This window comes from Hypomesus nipponensis, chromosome 23 (genome assembly GCF_054491055.1).
Source record: "Hypomesus nipponensis isolate SF chromosome 23, ASM5449105v1, whole genome shotgun sequence".
Lineage (NCBI taxonomy): Eukaryota > Metazoa > Chordata > Actinopteri > Osmeriformes > Osmeridae > Hypomesus > Hypomesus nipponensis.
The window spans coordinates 22520001-22543012 of NC_140383.1; the positions used below are offsets into that span (position 1 = coordinate 22520001).

Consider the following 23012-nt stretch of genomic DNA (forward strand, 5'->3'; position numbering starts at 1 on the left):
GTAGATGATTCCAAACAGGCAGCACATGGAGCAGACCACAGAGGGGACGACCTCGTAGCGGCGCACCATCTCCTCCTCGCAGCTCAGCCCCGGGGGGGGCACCAGCTTGAACGCAAGCAGCTGGGGGGTGGACGTCATGGCGACAGCTGTACGGCGGGTGGGGGCCGGGGGGGTCAGGAGAGGTCTGAGGGGGTCAGTGGGTGTTACCTCCACCTAGGAGGGAGAGAGGGAGAGGAGAGAGAAAGAGGAGAGAGAAAGAGGAGAGCGACATTCATCAGAACGCCGGGATGAACCCTACGTGTTTACACAGTCCGACAGGAGGATCCTGGAACAATCGAGTCATCAGAACTAGGTGTGTGTGGTAGGCTTGAGTGTTTGGGTAGTGGTGTGCAGAATGTGCACGTGTGTGTTTTGTGTGTGTGTGTGTGTCTCTGTGTGTGTGTCTATGTGTCTGTGTGTAGGAGCGGCCTTTCTCTTACCGAGGGATGAGTCAGACTAAGTAGCTTTAGAATCGGGCTAAGTAATGGAATTAATGACAGTATATGGGGATAATGCTAAGTGCAGGCTAACGCTAACCCTCGGAGGGTTTTAGACCCCAGGGTACCCTGACCGGAACATGACCACTTTACTGCTGCTGCTTGCTCAAGACGGTTTTCCCACAAAAACTCCCCTTTTCTGTTTCCTCCATCCCCCTACTCTTGTGAGTCCCTGGCGCCACACAGGGTTTAACAGCCTATGACAAACACTTATAAGAACTATTCTATCAAACAAAAACATAATTTAACAGCGATGTTGGCTGAATATCGGTGTCATGACCTGCCTGTGAATGCCTTCCCTAGCTCAGCTCTGTCTGCCTGGTCCAGCAGTGCAGGATGATGTTTGGGGTAGCAGCTCACAGGAGCAGTGTCAGCATGGTCACACAGGGAACACCTGCAGTAACCCCAGCATCGGCCTCCCTGCCTCGGCCTCCCAGTCTCCCAGTTTCTGCCTCAGCCTTCCTACCTCAGTCTTTCTGCTCCCTTACCTCAGTCACTCAGGCACCCTGCCTCCCTACCTCAGCCTCTCACCCTCCCTGTTTTCTACCTCAGCCTCCCTACCTCAGTCTCCCAATTTCTACCTCAGCCTCCCTGCCCCCCTGCGTCTACCTCAGCTTCCCTACCTCAGCACCCCTGCCTTACCTCTACGTTAGACAAGGGGAACATGAACTGATGTATGATTCGTTGAGGGTGAAACAGTTCTAGGAAGAGAATCTGAGCGTTTCTGGTTCTCCGGCAGGTGAGGCGTGTGAGGGCACTGTCATAAGTGACGAGAGGAGGAGGTGTTAAAGGGTTAAACCAAGATTATCCTGTTGAGAGATTCTGCTCTAAACCCTTTACAGGCTCACTCCTTCTGCCCTGGATATGCAGAAGAGGAGAGATACAGAGAAAGTATGTCTGTGTGTGTGAATGCTTGTGTGTGTGTGTGTGTGTATGCTTGTGTGTATGTATGTGTGTGCGTCTGAGCGTGTGTGAGTATTAGAGACCGGGAGAGTGAGTATATCTTCTTCGTGGGTGTAGGTCTGCAGGAGGTACCGTGTTAACAGATGCCTGTTAGCTGCAGCATGCCTGGGCATTACGGAAACACCATCTAGGTCACATTACACACGCATCCACACACACACACACACACACCGTGACTATGACTGCTCCGTATCATTCCCATGCAGCATCAGCACAAACGATAAGAAGAATGGATTCACTTCACAAATGCTTTACACCAAAGCAAAGCGCAAGGGGGATTTGAACCAGCAACCTCTGGATCGGAAGTCCATTGTTCTGCCACTGAGCTATACCTAAACCCATTCTCGATATGTCTGGCTGATGAAGCCACACTGTTACGGTAATAACAATAGTACTGTGTTCATGTCTGGTGTTGAAAGACTGTACAGTAATGGCAGGCCAGTGCTCCAGGTCTGACTGGTCTGGAGGTATCAGGATGGATTATGTTACGGCCACAGGTTTATATTATGTGTGTCTGTGTCTGTGTCGGTCTCCCCTCCTGTTCCTCCCCTCTAGCTTTCATGCATTCAGGTGTCCCCTGTGATTGGCTCGTCAACTGCAGTCCTTGGCACTGCCGCTATATTAGAATGCACTTGAATGTAGAGCCGTCTCCAGTTGTTGAAACCTTGGGAAAATGCATTCATCATAAGGCCTATGGTTGATTGATATTCTGAACCAAGTTTAGGCCCCATGTGGTTAAACTTGCTACTTTGATGAACAGGCCTGTTGAAGTGTGGCGCCTAGTTGTTAATTACGTAAATAAAAGCAGTTGATTACAGTGCATTTGTGTTGCTTTTCTCTCTCATGATATAACCCATGAATTATACAAGTAGTCAAGCCTATACACCACCCAAGTGTTTTCACACGCTAAAATCTGAAAGCAGTTAGGCCACCCCTGGCCTGCAGACTGTGGGCTGACAGTTTCCCTGAATCCAAACGGCCACTGTTCTGCCATTTCTTGCAACCTCATCAGATTTTGCTAACCTTGTGAGACAGCTGGAATTGTGCAATCATGACCAGACGAAAATCCATCTTGCCAAGCTCGAACTTATCCGTTTGTGCCCGAACCACAGTGGTTTGGACCAATCTGCATATTTTGAGAAGCTTCTGGCAGCTAAGGGTGTGGTTGTGGTACCATGATAGACAGTGATAGACAGATAGTTCATCCAATCACTTGCCAAGTATTTTTGCCTGCCCTTTTCAAAATAGTTTCCAAGAATGCCTTCCCACATGGATATGTGGAGCACATCATCTGGTGAGTGAGGTGAAGCCTTTGCTACCATAGCACAAAAGATATAGTGCTAACCCTAACCTTAACCTGAACCTTGTCATGCACAAGTGCAGTACCTGCTGATTGCACATTGTGATGGGTAACATTACAATTGTAAATGATATAACACCACCCTTGGATGCAGTATTTTCCTAGGAGGCTGCGAAAAAATATGCCTTTGAGGCAGAAAAGTCAGTGCAGAGAGGAGGAGAGGGTTTTAGAGGCAGTTCACTGGAGGCAGCCTGCATAGAGGGTGTGTGATAGTTGGCATCTGCAGGCTCAGAGGCAGAGGGAGGGACGACAGCAGTGAAGTGGATTAATAGGATTTGAATCGACTCTCTGTCCTTCCCTCACCACTCCCCTCTCCCCTCTCCCTCATCCTTATCTCTGTCCCTCGCTCCTCATCAGCTCATCCCTCCCTCCCTCCCTCTCTCCCTCCCTCTCTTTTTCAAACCTCTTTCACCTCTCCTTTGTCTCTCCCTGTTTTGTTTATCTCCATCTCTGCCTATCCACTTCTAACATGCTGTCTCTCCCTCTCTCTCTCTCTTTCTCCCTCTCTCTCTCTCTTGATCTCACTCATGCTTGTCTTTCACTCCTTAGCTTCATCTCTACCACCCCACCTTTATCTCTCTCTCTCTCTCTCTCTCTCTCTCTCACTCTCTCTCTCTCTCACTCTTTCTCTCTCTCTCTCTCTCTCTCACTCTCTCTCTCCCTCACTCTCTCTCTCTCTCTCTCTCTCTCTCTCTCTCTCTCTCTCTCTCTTGTTTTCTCTGCATAACAACAACACTCGGCCTGTTGCTGCTGATGCCCTCCCCCTCCCCCCCCAAACCCCAATCTCCACCCCTAGAAACTCTCCCTCCCCTGTCTCGTTCTTGCTGAAGAGAAAAACTGCTTGTCTAATCTTTCTCTTATTGGATTGCAGTCTTCATAGTCATCACGTAATGCCCCATTTTTATTCCACTTTATTCCCCCCCTCCCTCCCTCCCCCCCCCCACACACACACACACACAGCTGCTGCCGCCTCCATTTTATTTCCCCAATTTCTCCCTCCCTCTTGTCAGTGGGCTACCTAAAACGATGCCCTCCCTATAGACTTCATTCATCTGAATCTACCTGGGTTTCAGAGGTGCAACCTTTAACACTGGCTTACACACACACACACACACACACACATTCCTACATGTGTTGTGGTGCGATTTGGAGGAGGAAGACACGTGACTTACTGTCAAACGATGAAGCGCTAGAACAAGGCGAGCGCAGCATTGATTTGGCGCTAGTATTAACAAGCAGTCAGAACCATTAACACACGGTTGGATCAAATTGAACAACCAACTAGATTATGAAACCGCCGTACGATTGATTCAATATCAGGTTAAAATGGTAGGAACCTACACTGGGAAATGTGGTTATCTTTGTTATAGTGTTATAACATTTGAACAATCCCTTTTTTTTTTTACGCAGTCGAACAAAAGAGCAAAACAAGATGGATTTTCCGCGGTTACAGAGAGAATCCGTACAAAGCTGATGAGAAAAACGATTGAAAAACAGGCAAAGGGGACGTAGGCTCACTTGAACAGAACACCGAGAGGAAAACAAAGGAGAAAAAGATGTGAAGTGAAAACATCTATTAGGAGTTTTTCTGAATGGTCTTACTAAGCTGGCTATGCTATTAATAGCATAACAATTGTAACATGTTTCAACTTGTAACGATTAGGACAGGAATCAACCCCAATCCAAACGTCGTAAACTACTTGTTGTGTACTAAACACACACCCTCCATCCAGTGCAGCATCAGCCAGTCAGAATACCAAACTCCCTTTGTTATTGTCGAACAAAGAAACCTATACCTGAACTCACCTCCCGACCGACCCAGCAACCAGACGGCTCTGTTCAGAATCCAAAATTCTTCGTGCCAAACTGTCAGCTGGACTTGTCAAAAACTAGCATCTCCGCCGAATCCAGCCCGGTCCAAATGCTACAAGACGAACCGAACCACAGTTCGCCCATCCACTCTGCCCGTTCCTGTTACATACAGAAATTACGTTATCCAGACTATCTCGTCTTTGTGTGCTGCATTGCTGAAGTCTCTTCAGGCGCAATGTTAAATATAATTCATAAAACGAGCCTACTGTAGAATGCAATTGAGAAATTAATTCAGTGTTTATTATTTACTTTTAGTGTATACGCTGTCACTCTCAACAGTAAATCCACTCATTCTCCCCAGCGCGTGTCGCCGCGATTTCTTTGTGTTCACACTTTCGCCTATCAGTGATCTGCGTTTAGCTTTGGGTCATACCATCTGCAGGGGACGAGGGGAGCGAACAGTTGAAAACACGTGATCGAGAGAGTAGGTTGATGGCGGAACTGCTGGCCCGAGGCCAGCGACAAGTGTTGTTGTAACGCATAAAAACAAACCGAATATAGTGATATAACCCAGCCTCGAGACTCTCAGGCTGTGATATGGCTAATCATAGCAATGCAGACATAATTCACATCTGCAGTGCGGCCTGTGGTCTACGGCAGCGAGTCAGCACCATGGACAGCGATCCCGTCCGGCGAACAGCACGCCGGATCAGAAGGCTAGTTTATTGTCGTTAAATTCGGCCAACCAGTTTCTGGTGGTTTGGGGCTGTTGGAGCCTGGAAACTGATCCTTGTAACCGATCAAACATTAACTAGGTTCCTCCCCAGTCAAAGAAGAGCCATAGTTGCCCAATGCGGACATAGTATAGGTCTACGGGGAGTCAGATGGCTGAGTGGTTAGGGAATCGGGCTAGTAATCAGAAGGTTGCTAGTTCGATTCCTATGCCAAATGATGTTGTGTAGGCAAGGCACTTCACCCTACTTGCCTAGGGGGGAATGTCCCTGTACTTACTGTAAGTCGCTCTGGCTAAGTCTACTAAATGTAAATGTAATGTTAATATCTACTACATTTCAGTTCAGGCACACCAACTTTTATAATATTGCTAGGTTAATGTTATTATGTGTTATTGGTTGTCGCTAGACATCAGTCTTTAAACTACTGGTTTAGTTCTGTTAATCTTTTGTAACCTTAGGCCTACTTCTGAAGCAACCCGACCTGAAACTATGCTTATGTCTTTTACGCAGGAGACTACTGACCCTGGAGGTGAGGTTGAGAAATGTAAAACCATATCACCACCCAGAGTAAATTAATGGTGTAGAAATTGCGTGCTCACACAGAAAAGTATAAAAAATCGAAAATAAAATCTTGCAAACTGCCTCATGACAGCGAAGTGATATTATTTTGATATCATGCATTGTAATACTGTCGTGGCAAACATAGTCTATACAAATGAATAAACAAGGTTGACAAGACATGTTTAATTATATTTTGAGACTGACCCTCAAAGATTAATACAATACAGTGCTAGGTCGGCAGCTTTGGACACACAACTTGAAAATTACATAGCTAATAAACAATATCAGTAGAGTCTATATTATAATTCAAAACAATTTACTGTAATATATTTTGAGATGATGGCTAGGAACCTCTTCACTGCAGCACTCATTCTCGCGTGATGTTTTATTTTGTCCAGCAGAGGACGCAGTGTCTGGATGAGGATACAGGAATGAGCTCGTCAAACACATTTTAGTGTAGAGCGACGGACTCTCCAGTTAAAAACTTTTTATTAGAAGTAAAAAAAAAAAAAATCTATATTCACATAGGATGTCACGGTTAATATAATAATGATAATAGTTTGTGAGTGCACCTGAAAACAATACATGAATCAACACAGTAAAGTGCCTTACATGCGGTCATGAGTAACACAACCAACATGTTCTTTTCTTAAGGCTTTTTCAAACAGATATTAGTTAGTCACGTTCTGCTTTTACTGACGCTTTCAGAGCGTCAGGAAAGGCACGGGAGAGTTGGAGGCAGGGGTTGGCATGAAGTAAATGTCCCTGGCTGGTTGGAATCAAAACTGGGCGAGAAGGCCACCCTATGTGGTGACGCGGTCAGAACGCCCCATTTTAGGGACTTTCAAACTTTTAACCGGCTATCCTGATATCTGAACAGGCCAGTCTCCTAACGTGTAGTTTGGGTATCCGATTGTTGGTTTGGTTTCACGCCCTCATTATTCTCGTGGAGGATTAATAAGAGTGTCTGCTGTGTTGTTGTTGACAGAGTTAGCCTGCTGTCGTCCATCATCTTGTTTTGAACAGTTAAACATTGTGCAGAGTATAGCCGACTTATGATTTCCATAAAACAACAAATATTTGATCAATTTTCACATATTAAATTGGAAAGTATGATGACATACCGAAAGGCATAAAAGGGGAAAATATTTTAGTTGTGTTATGGAGAAACAGAAGTTTCATCAAAGTCTGAAAACGGATGTGATTTGAATGTCGCTGTCCAGGTGCTGAAGTGCGCTTGCCCCTTCCAGATGAATAGTTTGTTTCTACGTAATTTGGCTATTTATCCAAAAGGGTAGTGTTCATTCACGCCTGTCCAATTGCAAATACCACGACCTATTAAAACAGAGTCTTCTTATGAGCGGGCATTAACTGTGAGCGAGCGTCATCCCTCCGTGATGCGCGCTGGTCCTTTAAGAGCATCCTCTGGCGCGTTACCTTCAAGGCAGGCGAACTCTAACGGCTTGGGAAAAACGTCATAGTGTTTCAAACATATATCGTGAAGCTGTTGTAACACCACACCATCCGCCTGTGGTCTTCCGCCTTTCGTTTCCTGGATGTGGATGCGTTTCTCGAGACCGTCGTCGTAGCAGTAGCTGTTGTGGGCTGTAGCGGAGCGTCTGAAACCAACACGGCCTAGAAGACAAGATGGCAGAGCTGAATCTGGGGAAGGGGGTGACTGCGGGAAAACTCGCCAGTAACGTGCAGAAAAAATTAACGCGGGCGCAGGAAAAGGTCTGAAATACACTATCGTCCATCAGTCGTTTTCATGTCCGTTTTTGATTTGTCTGTTGGCCTATGCTATACTGTCCAACATGTTACATCTTCGGAAGGGACACAGTTGCGCATCTGGGTGTTTTACAACATAGAATGGTGGAAGGGCTTTTACAGGGACGGGTCGATCTTTGCCGAAGATAGGCCCTATGCTATTTTTCTTTACCAGATTAGTAATTACATACTAATTCATGTAATACAAAATGTTTCCCAGTTTGGACTTAATTCAAACATGAATTGTATCTCGTCTGCAATGTCGTGTTGCGACGCAAAGCGCACCAGTTGTGTAGCGGAGGAGAGGGATTCCCTGCGAGCTAAGGCTCTTGCAGCTCTCAGACTGGGGATTACGTTTTACAGCACATCAGGGGCTGCAATGAGAGACAATGATCTGTCAAATTTACTGCATACTTGCATCATTTATTTATATGACGTATTGTATTATAGACCAGCTGGGATGGTGACACTTGTAATGACCCGTGTAGCCGCCAGGGGGCGACCTTCTGAGCGCCTCTCCCGGAAGCTCACCACCCCGAACATCTTCATCAAATGACCAACTCATAAATTATTAGGTTGTTCAATCATATAGGCCTATATGAACCATTTAGAACACGTATTATGATGTGTAATGATTGTATAAATATGACACAACATCAACAGTCAACCATTCACATACGGACATAGTTATATAGGCCTTTATAAACAATTTAGGACATGTATACTGATGTATATAGTGTGTAAAATAAGACATTACACCAACGGTCAGCTGTGCACATGGAAGGAAACTGTCATTAGAGCGAAATGTAGCTTCAATGTTGGGTTACTGTTCGTCAGGTGTTGCAGAAACTAGGAAAAGCAGACGAAACCAAGGACATAGCCTTCGAGGAAGGAGTCATCAACTTCAACAAGCAATATGTAAGAAAATGGCTCTTCCCATTACGTAACTCACTCTGTTTATAAGTCGTGTGTTTATGATGCTGGATGTACAGTATCATAAACACACAACAACATGTACCACTAGTGTACTGTGATCATTAAGCAGAGGCATTTATCCAAAATGACATACATGTGACATACAAATCCTCTACCCCTGAGCTACACCCACCCTAGCTCTCCCTACTACTGGTCTCTGATAGAGGGCCGGAGTCACGACCTCCCCTTCCCCAGCGCCAGGGTGACTGTTGTTGTGTTGTGTTCCCAGACGGAGGGCAGCAAGCTGCAGAGAGACCTGAGAGTTTACCTGGAGGCAGTGAAAGGTGAGGTGGAGGATATGAGAGGTGGAGGAGAGGCGAGCGAAGACTTAGAGGATTCTCAGCATTCACGACCGAGTCAAGAAATATCTCTACAATGAACCCTGTGCCGTATGTGTACGTGTGTGTGTGTGTGTACGTGTGTGTGTGTTTGTTTGTGTGCGTGTGTGTGTGCACTGTGTCCACAGCCATGCACGAGTCGTCCAAGAACCTGCAGTCCTGTTTAGGAGACATGTACGAGCCAGACTGGTATGGGAAGGACGAGGTGGACTCGATCCTGGAGGTCAGTCGCGCTCCTCTAAAACTAATCACATAGAGTGGCTGTGTGTGTGCGTCTGTGTGCCTGTGACTGTGTGTGTGTGTGTGTGTGTTTGAGAGAGAGAGAGCGATAGCAGAATAGAGGGGAGAGCGAGATAGTCAAGTTGGAGAGCTTCCAACAGCGTTTCATTTCACACTCTCCTCGTCTCTACCTCTGTTTCCTCTCTCGCTCCCTCTCGTCCTCCATGAGTCATCCGTTCAATTTGTTGTTTTTTTCCCTTCATTCGCTCTCGAAAAGAATGCACAGAACAGACAGTAAGAAGGTAAATCTAGCCTATGTGTGTGTAGCTGGGAGTTTGGTCTCTAGGCTAGCAAGCAATATAGATGAGCTAGTTTGCGTTTGTGTGTGTCACAGTGTGTAAAGGTGTACTGGTACGTGTCTGTGTGTCACGGTGTGTGTAAAGGTGTACTGGTATGTGTGTGTGTGTGTTGCAGGATACAGATGTGTTATGGGAGGACTACCATCAGAAGCTAGTCGATCATGCTCTGATCTCCATGGATACCTACCTGGGACAGTTCCCCGATATCAAGGTACTGGAAGCGACCTGCACCAACCTGGTGCCAAAACGACCTCACTCTGTCACCGTAACCCCTCTCTTCTCCTCACCAGTCTCGTATCTTAACCCCTCTCTTCTCCTCACCAGTCTCGTATCGCCAAGCGCGACAGGAAGTTGGTGGACTATGACAGTGCCAGGCATAACTACTCAGCCACTCACAAGGGCAAGAAGAAGGATGCAGGGGGTGGTGTCAAGATGCCCAAGGTAACACCCCACACTGCACACATACATTTACTCATGTACTTGAACTCTCTATACACATACACACTTTGCATTCAAAACTTAATGTGTCTGTCTGCCTGTCTGCCTGTCTGCCTGTCTGTCTGTCTGTCTGTCTGTCTGTCTGTCTGTCTGTCTGCCTTTCTGTCTGTCTGTCTGTCTGTCTGTCTGTCTGCCTGTCTGTCTCTCTGTCATGTCTGTCTGCCTTTCTGTCTGTCTGTCTGTCTGTCTGTCTGTCTGTCTGTCTGTCTGCCTGTCTGTCTCTCTGTCATGTCTGTCTGCCTGTCTGCCTGTCTGCCTGTCTGCCTGTCTGCCTGTCTGCCTTTCTGCCTTTCTGCCTGTCTGTCTGCCTGTCTGCCTGTCTGTCTGCCTGCCTGTCTATCTGCCTGTCTGCCTGTCTATCTGCCTGTCTGCCTGTCTGTCTGCCTGTCTATCTGCCTGTCTGCCTGTCTGCCTGTCTGCCTGTCTGCCTGTCTGCCTGTCTGCCTGTCCTTACAGCCTGCTTCCCTGCTGGAGAGGGCTACCCCAGGCTGGGCTCAGGGGATCCTCTCAGCTCACAACGTGGCTCAGAGTAACCTCTCCAGAAACCAGGTACCTTCTGTCTCTCTACCTCTCTCTACCTCTCTCCACGTCTCTCTCTCCCTCTCTCTCACACACTCTCTCTCTCTCTCTCTCTACCCCTCTCTCTCTCTCTCTCTCTCTCTCTCTCTCTCTCTCTCTCTCTATCTACCTCTCTCTCTCCCTCTCTCTCTCCCGCTCTCTCACACACTCTGTCTATTTCTCTCTGTCCCTCTCTCCCTCTGTGTCTCTCTCTCTATCTGTCTAGTCTCTCTCGCTCTCTGTTTCTCTCTATCACACACACACACACACACACACATCCATCTGCGTTCCATCGATAGAAACAGATTCTTATCAGCTGTGGGTGTGACAGGCAGAGGATGAGCTGGATCGTGCTCAGAAGGTGTTTGAAGAGATCAATGTGGATCTGCAGGAGGAGCTGCCATCTCTGTGGAACAGGTCTGCCTGTCTGTCTGTCTGTCTGCCTGTCGGTCTGCCTGTCTGTCTCCCTGTCTGTCTGCCTGTCTGTCTGTCTGTCTGTCTGTCTGTCTGTTTATAGTGTATAGAGACATTTAACTCCACTGTGTGGTAATGATGTCCTTTATAATAGTGTTCCTTGCCCCCCCCCCCTCTCTCTTCCCCCCTCCCGTCTGCAGCCGTGTGGGGTTCTACGTCAGCACGTTCCAGAGCATGGCTGGCTTTGAGGAGAAGTTCCACAAGGAGATTGGCAGGGTGAGAGTTCCCCCATTCCAGCTGCTGTACATGATCGCCATGGGGACAGGAGGTGGTTTGGTCATGGGCTTTGGATCTGAGATAAAGCTGGGCTTCCATCTCATCAGTCAGCATAGAAAACAAGTTCTACTCCCCTCCTCACTATCTCGCTCTCTCTTTCTCTCCTTCCTTTCCTTCTGTCCTCCCTCTCGTTCCTTGCAGTTGGACCAGGACCTGAATGATGTTCTTGTGAAACTGGAGAGTGGAGAACAGCCCACAAGGTGAGCCAGCCTATCCTCACTGAATGGTCTCTTCCCTAGATAGCTAGTGGTGGTATCTCACCCTGGCTCAGATAGCTAACAAGTGGTGGTAACTCACCCCGGCCCAGATAGCTAACTTGTGGTGCTAATTCACCCCGGCCCAGATAGCTAACTTGTGGTGCTAATTCACCCAGGCCCAGATAGCTAACTTGTGGTGCTAATTCACCCTGGCCCAGATAGCTAACTTGTGGTGCAAACTCACCTCGGCCCAGATAGTTAGCTAGTTTAATTTGTAGTAGTGGTACTGGTATTATTAGTAGTAAGGATAGTAGTAGGACTAGCAATGGTAATATTGTCATAGTAGTAGCAGTAAAAGTAGCACCAGAAGTACTATTACAAATGGTGATTGTGGAAGTATTGCCATCTAATATTAGCAGTATAAATAGTATTTGTAGTAGTAGTAGTCGTAGTAATACGCCACACGCCAGAGGCTACGGGTCACAGCTGGGTTGTAGAGCTGTTACTGTAAGTGGGTAAAGTGATGGAGTGAAGTGAATGGTTTCTAGATTAAATGGTTCCCCCCCCACCCCCCACAGAAAGACAGGTAAACGCGGTGGGAAGGCGGCTGCCAAAACTCCGAAGAGGTACAGTAACCACAGCAACCACAGTGACGTCTGTCTCTTGCACTAACGTGTCAGTCTGTCTGTCCGCCCGGGGGTCTGCGTGGGCAGCCCTGGGCGGAGCTTGGTCGCTTGTGAACTCCTTCAGAGAGGACTGTGTTGGATTTATATTTGTGTGCACCCCAGTCTGGTCCTCCAGACACCTCAAGCTGTCCCCCCCTGACTGCTTCTCCTGCTCCACCCTTACCTGGGCGCTTGATTCAGCAGTTGGCCGGGTGGCTTTGCACTCGGACATGCGATAAAGCGCATGCAGTTCAAGTATTTGACCCATCAGTCCCCAAGCCTGCCCTTCTGAGGAGGTGAGGAGGGCGGGCGGAGCCGGCCTGGGGCAGACAGCTGTGGAGAGCTGGGAGACGAGAAGCCTGGAATGGGGCCCCTCTGTTCCTCTGTGGACGTCCAGTAGTCTTCTGTCTTCCAGAGAGTTCTGTTGCTTGTAGTGTAGACTCTGCCTGGCGTGACTATATAGCTGCACTTTCTCTCATCCACCTCTGTCCCGTCCAGATTACCGACTGACTGCTACTTCTGCTCGCTAGCTGGCTACCTGGCCAGACACTGCACTGTAGTGTGTCCTGCACGACTCCTGTGGGGGGTGGGGGGGGTGAGTGGTGTGTGGGGGAGGGGGGGTGCTTCATAGTCCTGCATGAGAACGCTTGCAACAACACAGCCCTGCTCTGATCTAACCCGGACCTGCCTGTGCCACCTGTTCAGCAGCTCGTTCACTAACCCTCCCCTCTCCTGTCTCTCTATGTCTGATCCCTTCTCTCTCTTTGTCTCTCTCTCTCTCGTTTTCTCTATATTCCTCTCTCTTTCTACTCTCTCTCTCCCCCTTTGTCTTTCTACCTTTGTCGTTCTCTCGTTCTTTTTCCAGTGATGCAACCAATCACACTCTGAGTCCAGGAGGACCTCCGGCTATCCCCAAGTCTCCGTCCAAGGTAGAGCACTCACACACACTCACACACACTCACACACTCTCACACACTCACACACACTCACATGCACACCCTCTCCCCTGTAGTTGCGGCCTGCTATGCCCCCTCCTCCCAAGGTCACCCCCTGCAAGGATCTGAAGCCGGAAAACATAATCAACCTCTTCGACGCCGCGGCAGCGCCAGACATCAGCATCACCTCCCCGACTCAGGTGCACGACCCCTGACTTCTCCTGACGTTGACCCTGAATGGAACCTGTGACCCCTGAACCCTGCCTCTGCACTCCTGTCCTGTACCGTGGTCCCTCCCCTGACCCTAACCGTGACCCTTGTGTTGTTGCCCCCTGTTGGTAGTTTGACAGCCCTGCAGGAGGCACCCTGCTTGACCTGGTTTCCGTGCCCACGGCCAGCCCAGCCGCTGCTCAGGTGACTGGCACAGTTACCATGGTGACATGTCTCCAAAACCAGTTTCACTCTCTGTCTCTGCCCCTCTCTCTCTCTCTCTCTCTCTCTCTCTCTCTCTCTCTCTCTCTCTCTCTCTCTCTCTCTCTCTCTCTCTCTCTCTCTCTCTCTCTCTCTCTCTCTCTCTCTCTCTCTCTCTCTCTCTCTCTCTCTGCCTCTCTCTCTTCCTCTTTTTATCTCCCCTTCTCTCCATTTCTAATCCCTCTCTCTTTGTCCCTGTCTTTCTGCAGCCTGCCTCCTGGGATAGCTGGGTGAGTGATGCACACTACTGCATGTCCTGTGTGTTACTGTATGATGTCCAGTATGCTGCTGTATGTATGAACACTGTGTCCTGAGACAGGGCCTGTGGGTATCCCTGCAGCCTGAGGGGAGAGAGAGGACCAGGACAGCAGGCTGTCCTCTGTCCCAGGTCTCTCCCAGGTCTCTCCCAGGTCTCTCCCAGGTCATCATACAGTATGAACAGTGTGGGTTGTCCTCCAGCAGTCCAGGCTTCATCCACAGGAAACACAGTGTGACCTCTGACTTCTGTTCTGGTGTCTTCCTGTTCCGTTTCCTCCCCTTTTCATTAATCTCTTTATTTACTCCTCTACATCCCCATGGCAACCGGTACTATGTGATTAATTTGTGGATGATATATTCCAACCCCTTTCCCATCCACAACCCCTGGTCTCCATGGCTATCACCACCATGTGGTCGCCATGACGACCTCTACCTCCGGTCACCATGATGACCTCCTCTTCTGGTCACCATGACGACCCCCCCCCCCCTCCCACCCAACCCCCGGTTACCATGACAAACACTTTGTCTGGTCATCATGACGACCACTTTGTCTGGTCACCATGACAACGTCCACCCTCCGGTCACCATGTCGGCCAACACCCCCTGGTCACCATGACGACCTCTTCATGTCCCCCCCCTGCCCAACCCCCAGCCAGAGGACAGCCCAGCAGCAGAGGAGCCCCCAGAGCAGGGCTGGCACGATGACGGCCCCCAGCCTGTTGTTGTGGACCCCGTGGCCCTGGCCCAGGAGGGCTGGGGGGACGATGGCAGCCTGCCCGTCAAGGTCCCCACCTGGGACGATGAGGGGGGCTCTGCTGACCCAGACCCAGACCCAGCCCCAGACCAGGCTGGCTGGGAGGAGGAGGAAGAGGCCCAGGTACGATGGACTGTCTAGGGATGCATCTGAACCTGCTGGATGGATGCATCGGCTGGAAAGAAGGCAGAGGATGAAGGGAGGAGAGGTGGAGGAGGGGTTGAAGCTGTAGTTGCAGCCCCGGAGCATCCCTCCCATGCCCCTCGTGGCTCCTGCTCTGGAGCCACGGAGCCAGCCTCATGGTGCTCTGTGTGACTCAGTACACAGGAGAGCTAGTCGGCTCTCTGGCACTGGACAGGGCTGGTGCCTCTACTGAGGTGTGTGTGTGTGTGTGTGTGTCTGTAATGATTGCTCCCCTGTGTTCCAGACTGACAGCAGCGCACCAGTAGTGGACAGAGCAGCAGCAGTGGATGTGAGTGGTCCATGGTTAAATCACTCTCTCTCTCTCTCTCTCTCTCTCTCTCTCTCTCACACACACACACACACACACACACACACACACACATGTAGGTTTGCAAGAGGCCTCACATTTATCTTTCTTCTTCATTGGTCTAGACTCCTGCGACGGTGGCAGAATCGACCAATGGGGCTGCAGAGGGTATAGAGATGCCTCCTGGCTTCCTGTTCAAGGTTGGCGTTCACACAGAGTACTTCCTCAATCCCATAACCACCCCTCGTCTGGTCCCTACCCCAGCCTGCTCCCCTAACCCAATGACCCCTGACCCTTGACCCACTGACCCCTGATGTGTGTGTGTGTGTGTGTGTGTGTGTTTGCAGGTGCAGGCCATGCACGACTATGCAGCCAACGACTCAGATGAACTGGAGATGAAGGCAGGACAAGTGGTGCTGGTGGTGACCTTCGAAAACCCAGAAGAACAGGTACACATACACACACACACACACACACTGTACACACACACTCAGACTGTACACATACACACACACAGCACACAAACATACAAACTGTACACACACACATACACACTTATTCTGTATACTGTACACACACTTCAAACACAACCAACCACTGTTTTACTTACTGACTTGATACCTCTGTGTGTGTGCTTGTGTATGGTTGTATGTGCATGTGTGTGCTTGTGTGTGTTTGTGTGTGTGTGTGTGTGTGTGTGTGCAGGATGACGGCTGGCTGATGGGGATGAGGGAGGAGGAGTGGATCCAGAACCAGGAACTGGCTCCCAAGGGAGTGTTCCCCGAGAACTTCACCCAGCGTCTCTGAGAGAGAAGACACACACACCCCTCCCTCCCTCCATCCTCTCCTCCCTCTCCTCCCCCCACCTGTTCTCCTCCCCCTCCCCCCTACCCCCCAGGATGCCTGAGAGGACATAAGGGACTGGACGTTGATAAGCGTACCCGTGATGACCAGCACGTATTGCCACACCGGCTGTTTGAGAGGAACATGTTAGTCAACGGCTGATCAGACTGCTTTAAGTACAAACCATCGCCATTTGTCATGATCACCATCACGGGCGAGAGGATAGACTGTAGCTTGTCAGTGTGGAGAATTGATAAAGCTCTACTCCCTTTGAATTCGGATGCCAATCCGGCAGGGAGGGAATGGGAGGACTGGGCCCTGTTTAGACCCTGTAGTTTGAGTGTTAGCAGAGCTAGCCCCGTAGTGTGATACTTGCCATGTTGTTTGGCCTGCATCCGGAACCTACCCTCCAACACAGTCGTAGTTATCAGTGGTGATAGGTCCTTGTTGGCTATCACAGCCCCGCCCTACCCCAACCCAGCCTGTTCTGTCCCAAACTCCACACCCCCACACCCAACCCCTCCTCCCCCCAGCCCCACACCCCCACACCCAATCCCTCCCCTCAGGACTCCTGTACTCTACCACACACACCTCTGCAGTGTGCTGGATCTCTGCCAGGCAGCTCTATTAGTCTTTGTGTTTTGGTTTCTGAAGGTGTATAGGACTGTATATTGATCATGTTGACCCAAATGTATCTCCAGGGACGTATAGTTAACCTACCGAAGATGTTGTGCAGAGTATAAAACATCATGACCATGTGTGACAAGAAACTCAGTTGCCATTGATTGCTGGTGTTAATGTGCACATGGAATGAGATGATTCATCAGAGGAATTGGTTTTATTTTTGTATGCTGCTGTTGATGTGGAACACAGTCGCCTGGGTGAATTGCCAACTCCTGTAGGACAGTGTGTAGGACAGTGTGTAGGAGAGTGTGTAGGAACCTGCTGCTGCCAAACACACACACATGCCATTCAATCACTAGAAGGCAGGATGTGTGTGTGTGTGTGTGTGTTTCACGAGGGGAGTGGTGTGTGTTTGACCCCCCTTTGTGGAACACTTTCATTGGATGATCTCTTCGATCCAGATTGGCCACGGTCGTTTAGAAGCAAGCTTCAGGGCTAGAGGGAGAATCTTTTCTCTCCCAAGTTAGAATCCTAAGTTTCTGTTTGCTGGTGGTATGTTTCCAGGTGATGTAGTGTATGTGTCGTTGTGTATATGTGTAACTGACCAAGCTGTGAAGACCTACTATATGAAAACCAGTCCTATCTGTATACGTGAGCATGCCAAACCCAGTGTGTTGTATTTCAAATACTCTTCATCAGCAGACTTCCTGTCCCCCGATGGACCAATTGGAATAAAGATGACTTAGAAGCTAGCCTGTCGTCATGTGTGACTCTATGGCTGTCGGTTATGCGCTGTGAACAAATGTATGTGTGTGTGTGTGTGTGTAACATTTGCCCGTAGATGACAAATACTGCATTCCTTCAATAAAAGTTTTGAATCTTTGATCGATCCACATGCACAGAGATAGGGACACAGAGGTAGAGGCAGATAGAATAGTGAGGGTCCCTATCCTGACCTTCAGAGTGAAGCTTCTGGGAAGCTCAGAGCATAACTGGCCTTCTGCCAGCCAGTCTCTTAGCTGGTTAACAGGCTTGACTAGTCAGGGACACACACACTTAACAATGAACCTAGGAACTAATGTGTGAGTGCATGTGTGTGTCCGTGTGTGTGGACAGAGGCTAAAAGACAAACAAGAACTCCTTTTTCCTAGGGCCAGGAAGGCTATGGAGACCTTCCATCCCCAAACAGACCAAGATGAATCAAGGTCATGTATGATCATGTGTGAGGTACAGGCTGGCATGGGTGTTCTGCCGTGTTCTGCAGATGTGGGAGGAGCAGAGCGCTGATACCTCCCCACCAGCTGGGGGCAGCAGCTCCCAGGGCAGGACCCGGGAAGGGGTGAGATGCACGACTGCAGAAACAGAAGGCTGGATGGAGCTACAGATGCTGCTCAAGTGTGTGTCTGCTGCAGGGAAAGACACGGCCTCTAGGTGGCGCTGTGGGCAGAGTGAAGGGAAACTCCTACCCCAAGCCAGCCAGAGAGGGAGGGGGGGGGACAGCAGAGCTGTCCGTGGTGCTGAACTCTCCCACTGCCCTTTACATGTCCAACGACTGAGACAATCAGAAATGATTTTGTGCGCAGCAGAAACGTATTCAAAAGACTCAATGACTGTTAGGTTTTGTGATGAAAATACAAATTTGTAATGCCCATATACACAGAACTAGTACAAAATACATTTTTGGTCATTTTAAAAATAGATCTTTTAAATAGTTTCTTACAATATATATTTCTGACATATTTTGACTTTGAGAGAAAAATGCATGTTTGTTTTACAGTTGCAGAATTGTTTTCAGAATGGCAACTTAAAGTGTGAAGAACTCATGGTCTTGTGCTAAAGTTAAAATGACATACATTAGCCTCATTGTACAACAGTATGTGTGCAGAATCTGATTTAAAGCAATATAATTATAAGTGATCTTATTGTCAGAAGATTCATGTAGGATAACTTCAAACATCTTGCAATTGACTTCTCGTGGCTAGCCATGTGGCATTATGGCTTAACAGAACATTCATAAAAGGAGGGTCTTGGGTCATATGACATGAATTCAGCTGACATAGGTTTGATATTACACTGCACCCAATTTAAAGTTAAAATGAGAGGTTTTGAAACTATCCTGAATGAACAGTCATTGAGGAATTAGGAGCATAAGTCATGGGTTCCTCATGTATAGTAGATACATGTGATTCTTTATGTAACGGGAACAGTCACTTTAGCCTCCTGTGAGGGACTTAATGATGAATGAAGAATGACTAAACTGGATAAACTGATGGACATACTAACTTTGGACAGACGAATGACCAAACCCACGGAAGCTGAAAACGTATCTCTCATTCCTACCAAGAGAGAAAAAGTATGTATGGATGTTGAATCGTTAAATGGTTCACAAATAACCAGACAACAGACGGGCAAAGAAGCAGATAGATGACAGGTTGATTGACAGACATAGACAGAAGGACAGAGAGAAATGACAAAGCCAATACCCTTGGCAGACTGGAAAACAAATGCTTCTCTGAATGGCTGGCTGCTTGCAAGCAAGTTTAAGGACTTGATTAAGATTTCCCTAGTGTGTATGTGTGTGTATGTGTGTGTGTGTGTGTCGGAAGATACTGGCTTAATCTCTCACCACATTTTTCAAACACCCAACAACTCCATAAATAAACAACCAGTGAGTCTCTCTGCCTCTCCTGGGAGATCTCCAACCATCCCTTCTCTCATACGGTCATCCTCCTGTTTCCCTTTGATCCTCTCTCTCTCTCTCTCTCCATCACTCTCCACACCTCCTCATCCTGTCCAGTCCCTCCATCTCCCCCCGCTGTCTCTCCTCTCCTGTGGTCCTGTGGGCGCCGTGAGTGGCGCCCCCTACCCCCCAGGGGTGGAAGTGTTCCTTCCCCAGCAGTAGCGTTCCTATCCGTAGCAGGACCTGGGGGTACCAGTGCAGGCCGGCCCCCGCGGCCTCTCCGGGGCTGGTCCAGGAGTAGAGCAGGCGGAGGGGCCCCAGGGCCCAGTGGGCCAGGCGGGGCTGGTCCACAGCAGCGTAGCAGGATGCCAGCACGCCGTCTACCACCAGGGAGCCGTGCTGCGTCAGAGGGGCGTACGCCCCCGACTCCTCCCTCAGCTCCACCCGGGTGACGGCTGACAGACGAGCCTCCGCCCCCCCCTCGGTGGTCAAAACGCAGTGTCCGGGTCGCACGTCGCTCGCGTAGACCGTCCTCAGCGCCCCCGCGGCCACGCCCGAGCAGTTCCCCCGCGCCACAAATAGCAGGTGAGCGGCGGTGAGGCGGAGCACGGCGCCCGAGGCCGTGCCGATGGCGTAGTACAGCTTCCTCGCCGCCGCCTCGCCGTCCAGGAAGGTCAGGAAGCGGCTGTAGACGAGGGGGCCGCCGCCGTCCGCCCCCGACGACGCCAGGACGCGGTCCCCCGGGCGCAGCTGCCACACCTCCTTCCTGGCTCCGCCCTCCAGGAACACCAGTGCCGTGCCGGGGAAACATCCCCCTGTCTTAGCTGCTACCGAGTGTTCTGATGGAGGGACGGATGGGGGGGAGAGAGAGGGCCCGCTGTTACAGTTGTGCGACAGGACATCACAGAGAAGCTGTGCTATTCACTTGAAAACACTCGGTGTTGAGTTTGAGAGAGACAGAAAGAGCAGGAGAGAGAGAGGGAGGTGTTGCCAATTTGAAGAGGATTAGGTAGACTTTGACACTGTACTTAATACAAGGTGGATTAGAGTTATCTTGTGGATCAGTGAGATAGTTAATGTACATGAGAGTCAGAGTTACACACACACACACACACACACACACACAGTGTCCCTGTCAGGATGGCAACGCTGGCAACTCGTTTGCGTTCCTAATGAGTTGGGTTATTTGGTTCTGCATGTACACACAAAGCTAATGAACAACCATCTGAATGTTGAGGCTGAACGAGAGATGGGGGGGGACGGAGGACAGAGAGAGGGAGAGTCAGGAAAAGAGAGAGTGAGAGAGACCGATAAGGATTGTCGACAAAAGTACAAGAAACAAGACATGACAGAATGAAAACAAGGGAGGAATCTTATCATGTCATCTCCCACTCCAAGCAGCAAAGCTCTGACAGACAAGCAGGCAGGCAGGCAGGCAGGCAGACAGACAGACAAGCAGGCAAGCAGACATACAGACAGGCAGACAGACAGACAGACAGACAGACAGACAGACAGACAGACAGACAGACAGACAGACAGACAGACAGACAGACAGACAGACAGACAGACAGACAGACATACATACATACAGACAGACAGACAGACAGACAGACAGACAGACAGACAGACAGACAGACAGACAGACAGACAGACAGACAGACAGACAGACAGACAGACAGACAGACAGACAGACAGACAGACAGACAGAGGTTGAACACTAATGCGTGTTTAACACTAACAAGCACAAAGTGATCAACCAGGTGTCCAGGTGGTTTGACGTTGTTGAACTCTGGCTCTTACCAGCTGCCTGGTAGTGACCTCAGCACTGCTAATGACAGCTGAACCAAACACACCCAAACGTGAATGCGCTACCTGTCTGCATAATGAGCACCTTTTTTGTTGAAAGAAAATATTTTCAGAAATCTTTTTGGTTCTATTTTTCAACCAACGTTAAATGTCAAATGATAAACCTGCCAGTGTGGTCTCCAAATCACCTATGGCCCGAACGATCTGCTACACCTACCTGACTTGACGCTGCAGTGCACGTGGCCTTTGGACTCGTAGTAGACCCAGTCGAAACCGGCCTCCACGGCCAACCGGGACAGCATGGCGTACTTGTTTCGGTCGCGGTCGGAGGTGGTGATGTCCACCGCGCGGCCCTCGTAGTGCAAGGACTCCTCCGAGTGGTGGCCGTCCTCGTCCCAGCCCTCCGTCACCCGCAGCTTGACACCCGGCCACATGTTCATCACCGAGATGGCCAGGGCGTTCAGCTTGTCCTTGCAGCGCTGCGGAACACAGGTACACGGTGAGACAAGCTGGCGTGCCAGAGTATCTTCCTTGACCCTAAATAACTTCTGCGGAGCACAATTCATAGCCTACTAAACACGCAGACAAAAGCGGCTACATAAGCCTGTCGATTCGTTCTTCAAGGCTGGATTATTATTTTTTTTGTAAATGCAGCTAAAATAGGCTACTTTGAACTCTCCGAAAACACTTAATTTGCGATGCATAATGGAGACCGTTTTTTGCGTTTTTACTTTTGGTAAAGCGATAGGATACACAACTGTGTAATTAGCTTTAAAAATAGGCTATTTGCCTTAACTGAACTATCCAATGTGACGATGCAGTTAGACGCGTGCGTAATTTGTCTCAAACGTGTCATATTAGCAATAGCTATTATTTAATGACGCCAAACTGTCACATGTTGTAAAATGAGTAGACTTTAGTAGTGTGTAGTTAAGGCTCTGTGTAGCCTAGCTAAGTATAGGCTGCAAAACACACATGGACGAGCGGAATCAATGAAATCAGTCAGCAATGGTTTAAACATTGAGCTGAGCGCAAACAGATGAGCTGAAGCGAAGTCTGCTCAAGTCCAGTGAAGTCAGAGTCTCCTTTTAACCGGGTTTAGATCCTGTAAACCGAACGTTTTATCCGTCTTTCTTTCCGCGCGTCACGCTCACCTGGGTCATTAATCTGTCCGCAGCCGTGTTCTCTTCATCTTTGAATATAATGTCCGTGTTATAGTTCGGCGTAAGTTCTTTAAATCGATCAGAATTCCTGGTAATTTTCCCCTCGTATCTGCCACTTGCTCCCAGTGTTTTCTCCGCGACATTCGGACTAAACTGCTTGTAAGCGAGAGGTGTCAGCTTCTTTGGCGGACGTCTCTTGCCGTACCCCCTCCCTGGCCCACAGCCCTCGGTCACAGGTGCGAGAAACAGGGCGCAGCCGATGAGGAAACCAACGGTCACGGAGAGCCGCATCCCACCCCGTCAGACGGGCACTCCGGGACGGAGTGGTAAGGTGGCAGCACAGGTCGCCTTTGCGTTCCAGGCTACCCCCTCCCCCTGGATACTTCACAGCCCCCCACGGTTTAAAGCATAGGGGGTGGGGGAAACAAATACTCTGTATTTTATCAGATTTTTCTACGCCATTATCCGTGCGCGAAATTGCTGCCGGCGTGTGCCAAGAAGACATGCATTTAGCCGCGTGCGTTGTTTGGGTCCCGGGGAAAATACCAACTTCTCTGGAGTCCGGTGGCTGGAAGCCGCGGAGAGTGTCTTTCCCCGTCTACACGCGGATATGACCATGAGTTGTAAAGTCCGTTTATTTAAACAAACAGGTTCAAAGTCGAACTGTCGTGAATAGAGGAGCTGTCAAAAGAAGCG

The 23012-nt window shown here is 49.3% G+C and overlaps 3 protein-coding genes across 3 annotated transcripts in view; 1 reads left to right on the plus strand and 2 right to left on the minus strand.

Annotated features, from left to right (window-relative positions):
• tmem198aa (transmembrane protein 198aa) overlaps positions 1–138 on the minus strand; it is a 5606-nt gene extending 5468 nt beyond the window's left edge. Inside the window, exon 1 of the mRNA XM_084688930.1 lies at positions 1–138. This exon is cut by the window's left edge and continues 10 nt beyond it. Coding sequence (XP_084545056.1) covers positions 1–138 — 138 coding nt within the window.
• A 7200-nt stretch (positions 139–7338) lies between these two features.
• Positions 7339–16030, plus strand: LOC146234936 (myc box-dependent-interacting protein 1-like). Its single transcript, XM_084689181.1, has 20 exons — positions 7339–7700; positions 8571–8651; positions 8938–8992; positions 9175–9269; positions 9740–9835; positions 9949–10065; positions 10579–10671; positions 11012–11097; positions 11295–11370; positions 11572–11630; positions 12206–12253; positions 13158–13221; positions 13305–13427; positions 13570–13641; positions 13908–13928; positions 14609–14833; positions 15138–15182; positions 15326–15400; positions 15548–15649; positions 15906–16030. The coding sequence occupies exons 1-20, from the start codon at positions 7614–7616 to the stop codon at positions 16005–16007; spliced, it is 1722 nt and encodes a 573-aa protein (XP_084545307.1). The 5' UTR covers positions 7339–7613; the 3' UTR covers positions 16008–16030.
• Positions 16031–19434: 3404 nt separating this feature from the next.
• On the minus strand, positions 19435–22607 carry LOC146234937 (indian hedgehog B protein-like). Its single transcript, XM_084688707.1, has 3 exons — positions 22308–22607; positions 21371–21632; positions 19435–20186 (listed from the first exon to the last, which is right to left on the minus strand). The coding sequence occupies exons 1-3, from the start codon at positions 22605–22607 to the stop codon at positions 19435–19437; spliced, it is 1314 nt and encodes a 437-aa protein (XP_084544833.1).
• Between the last annotated feature and the right edge of the window lie 405 nt (positions 22608–23012).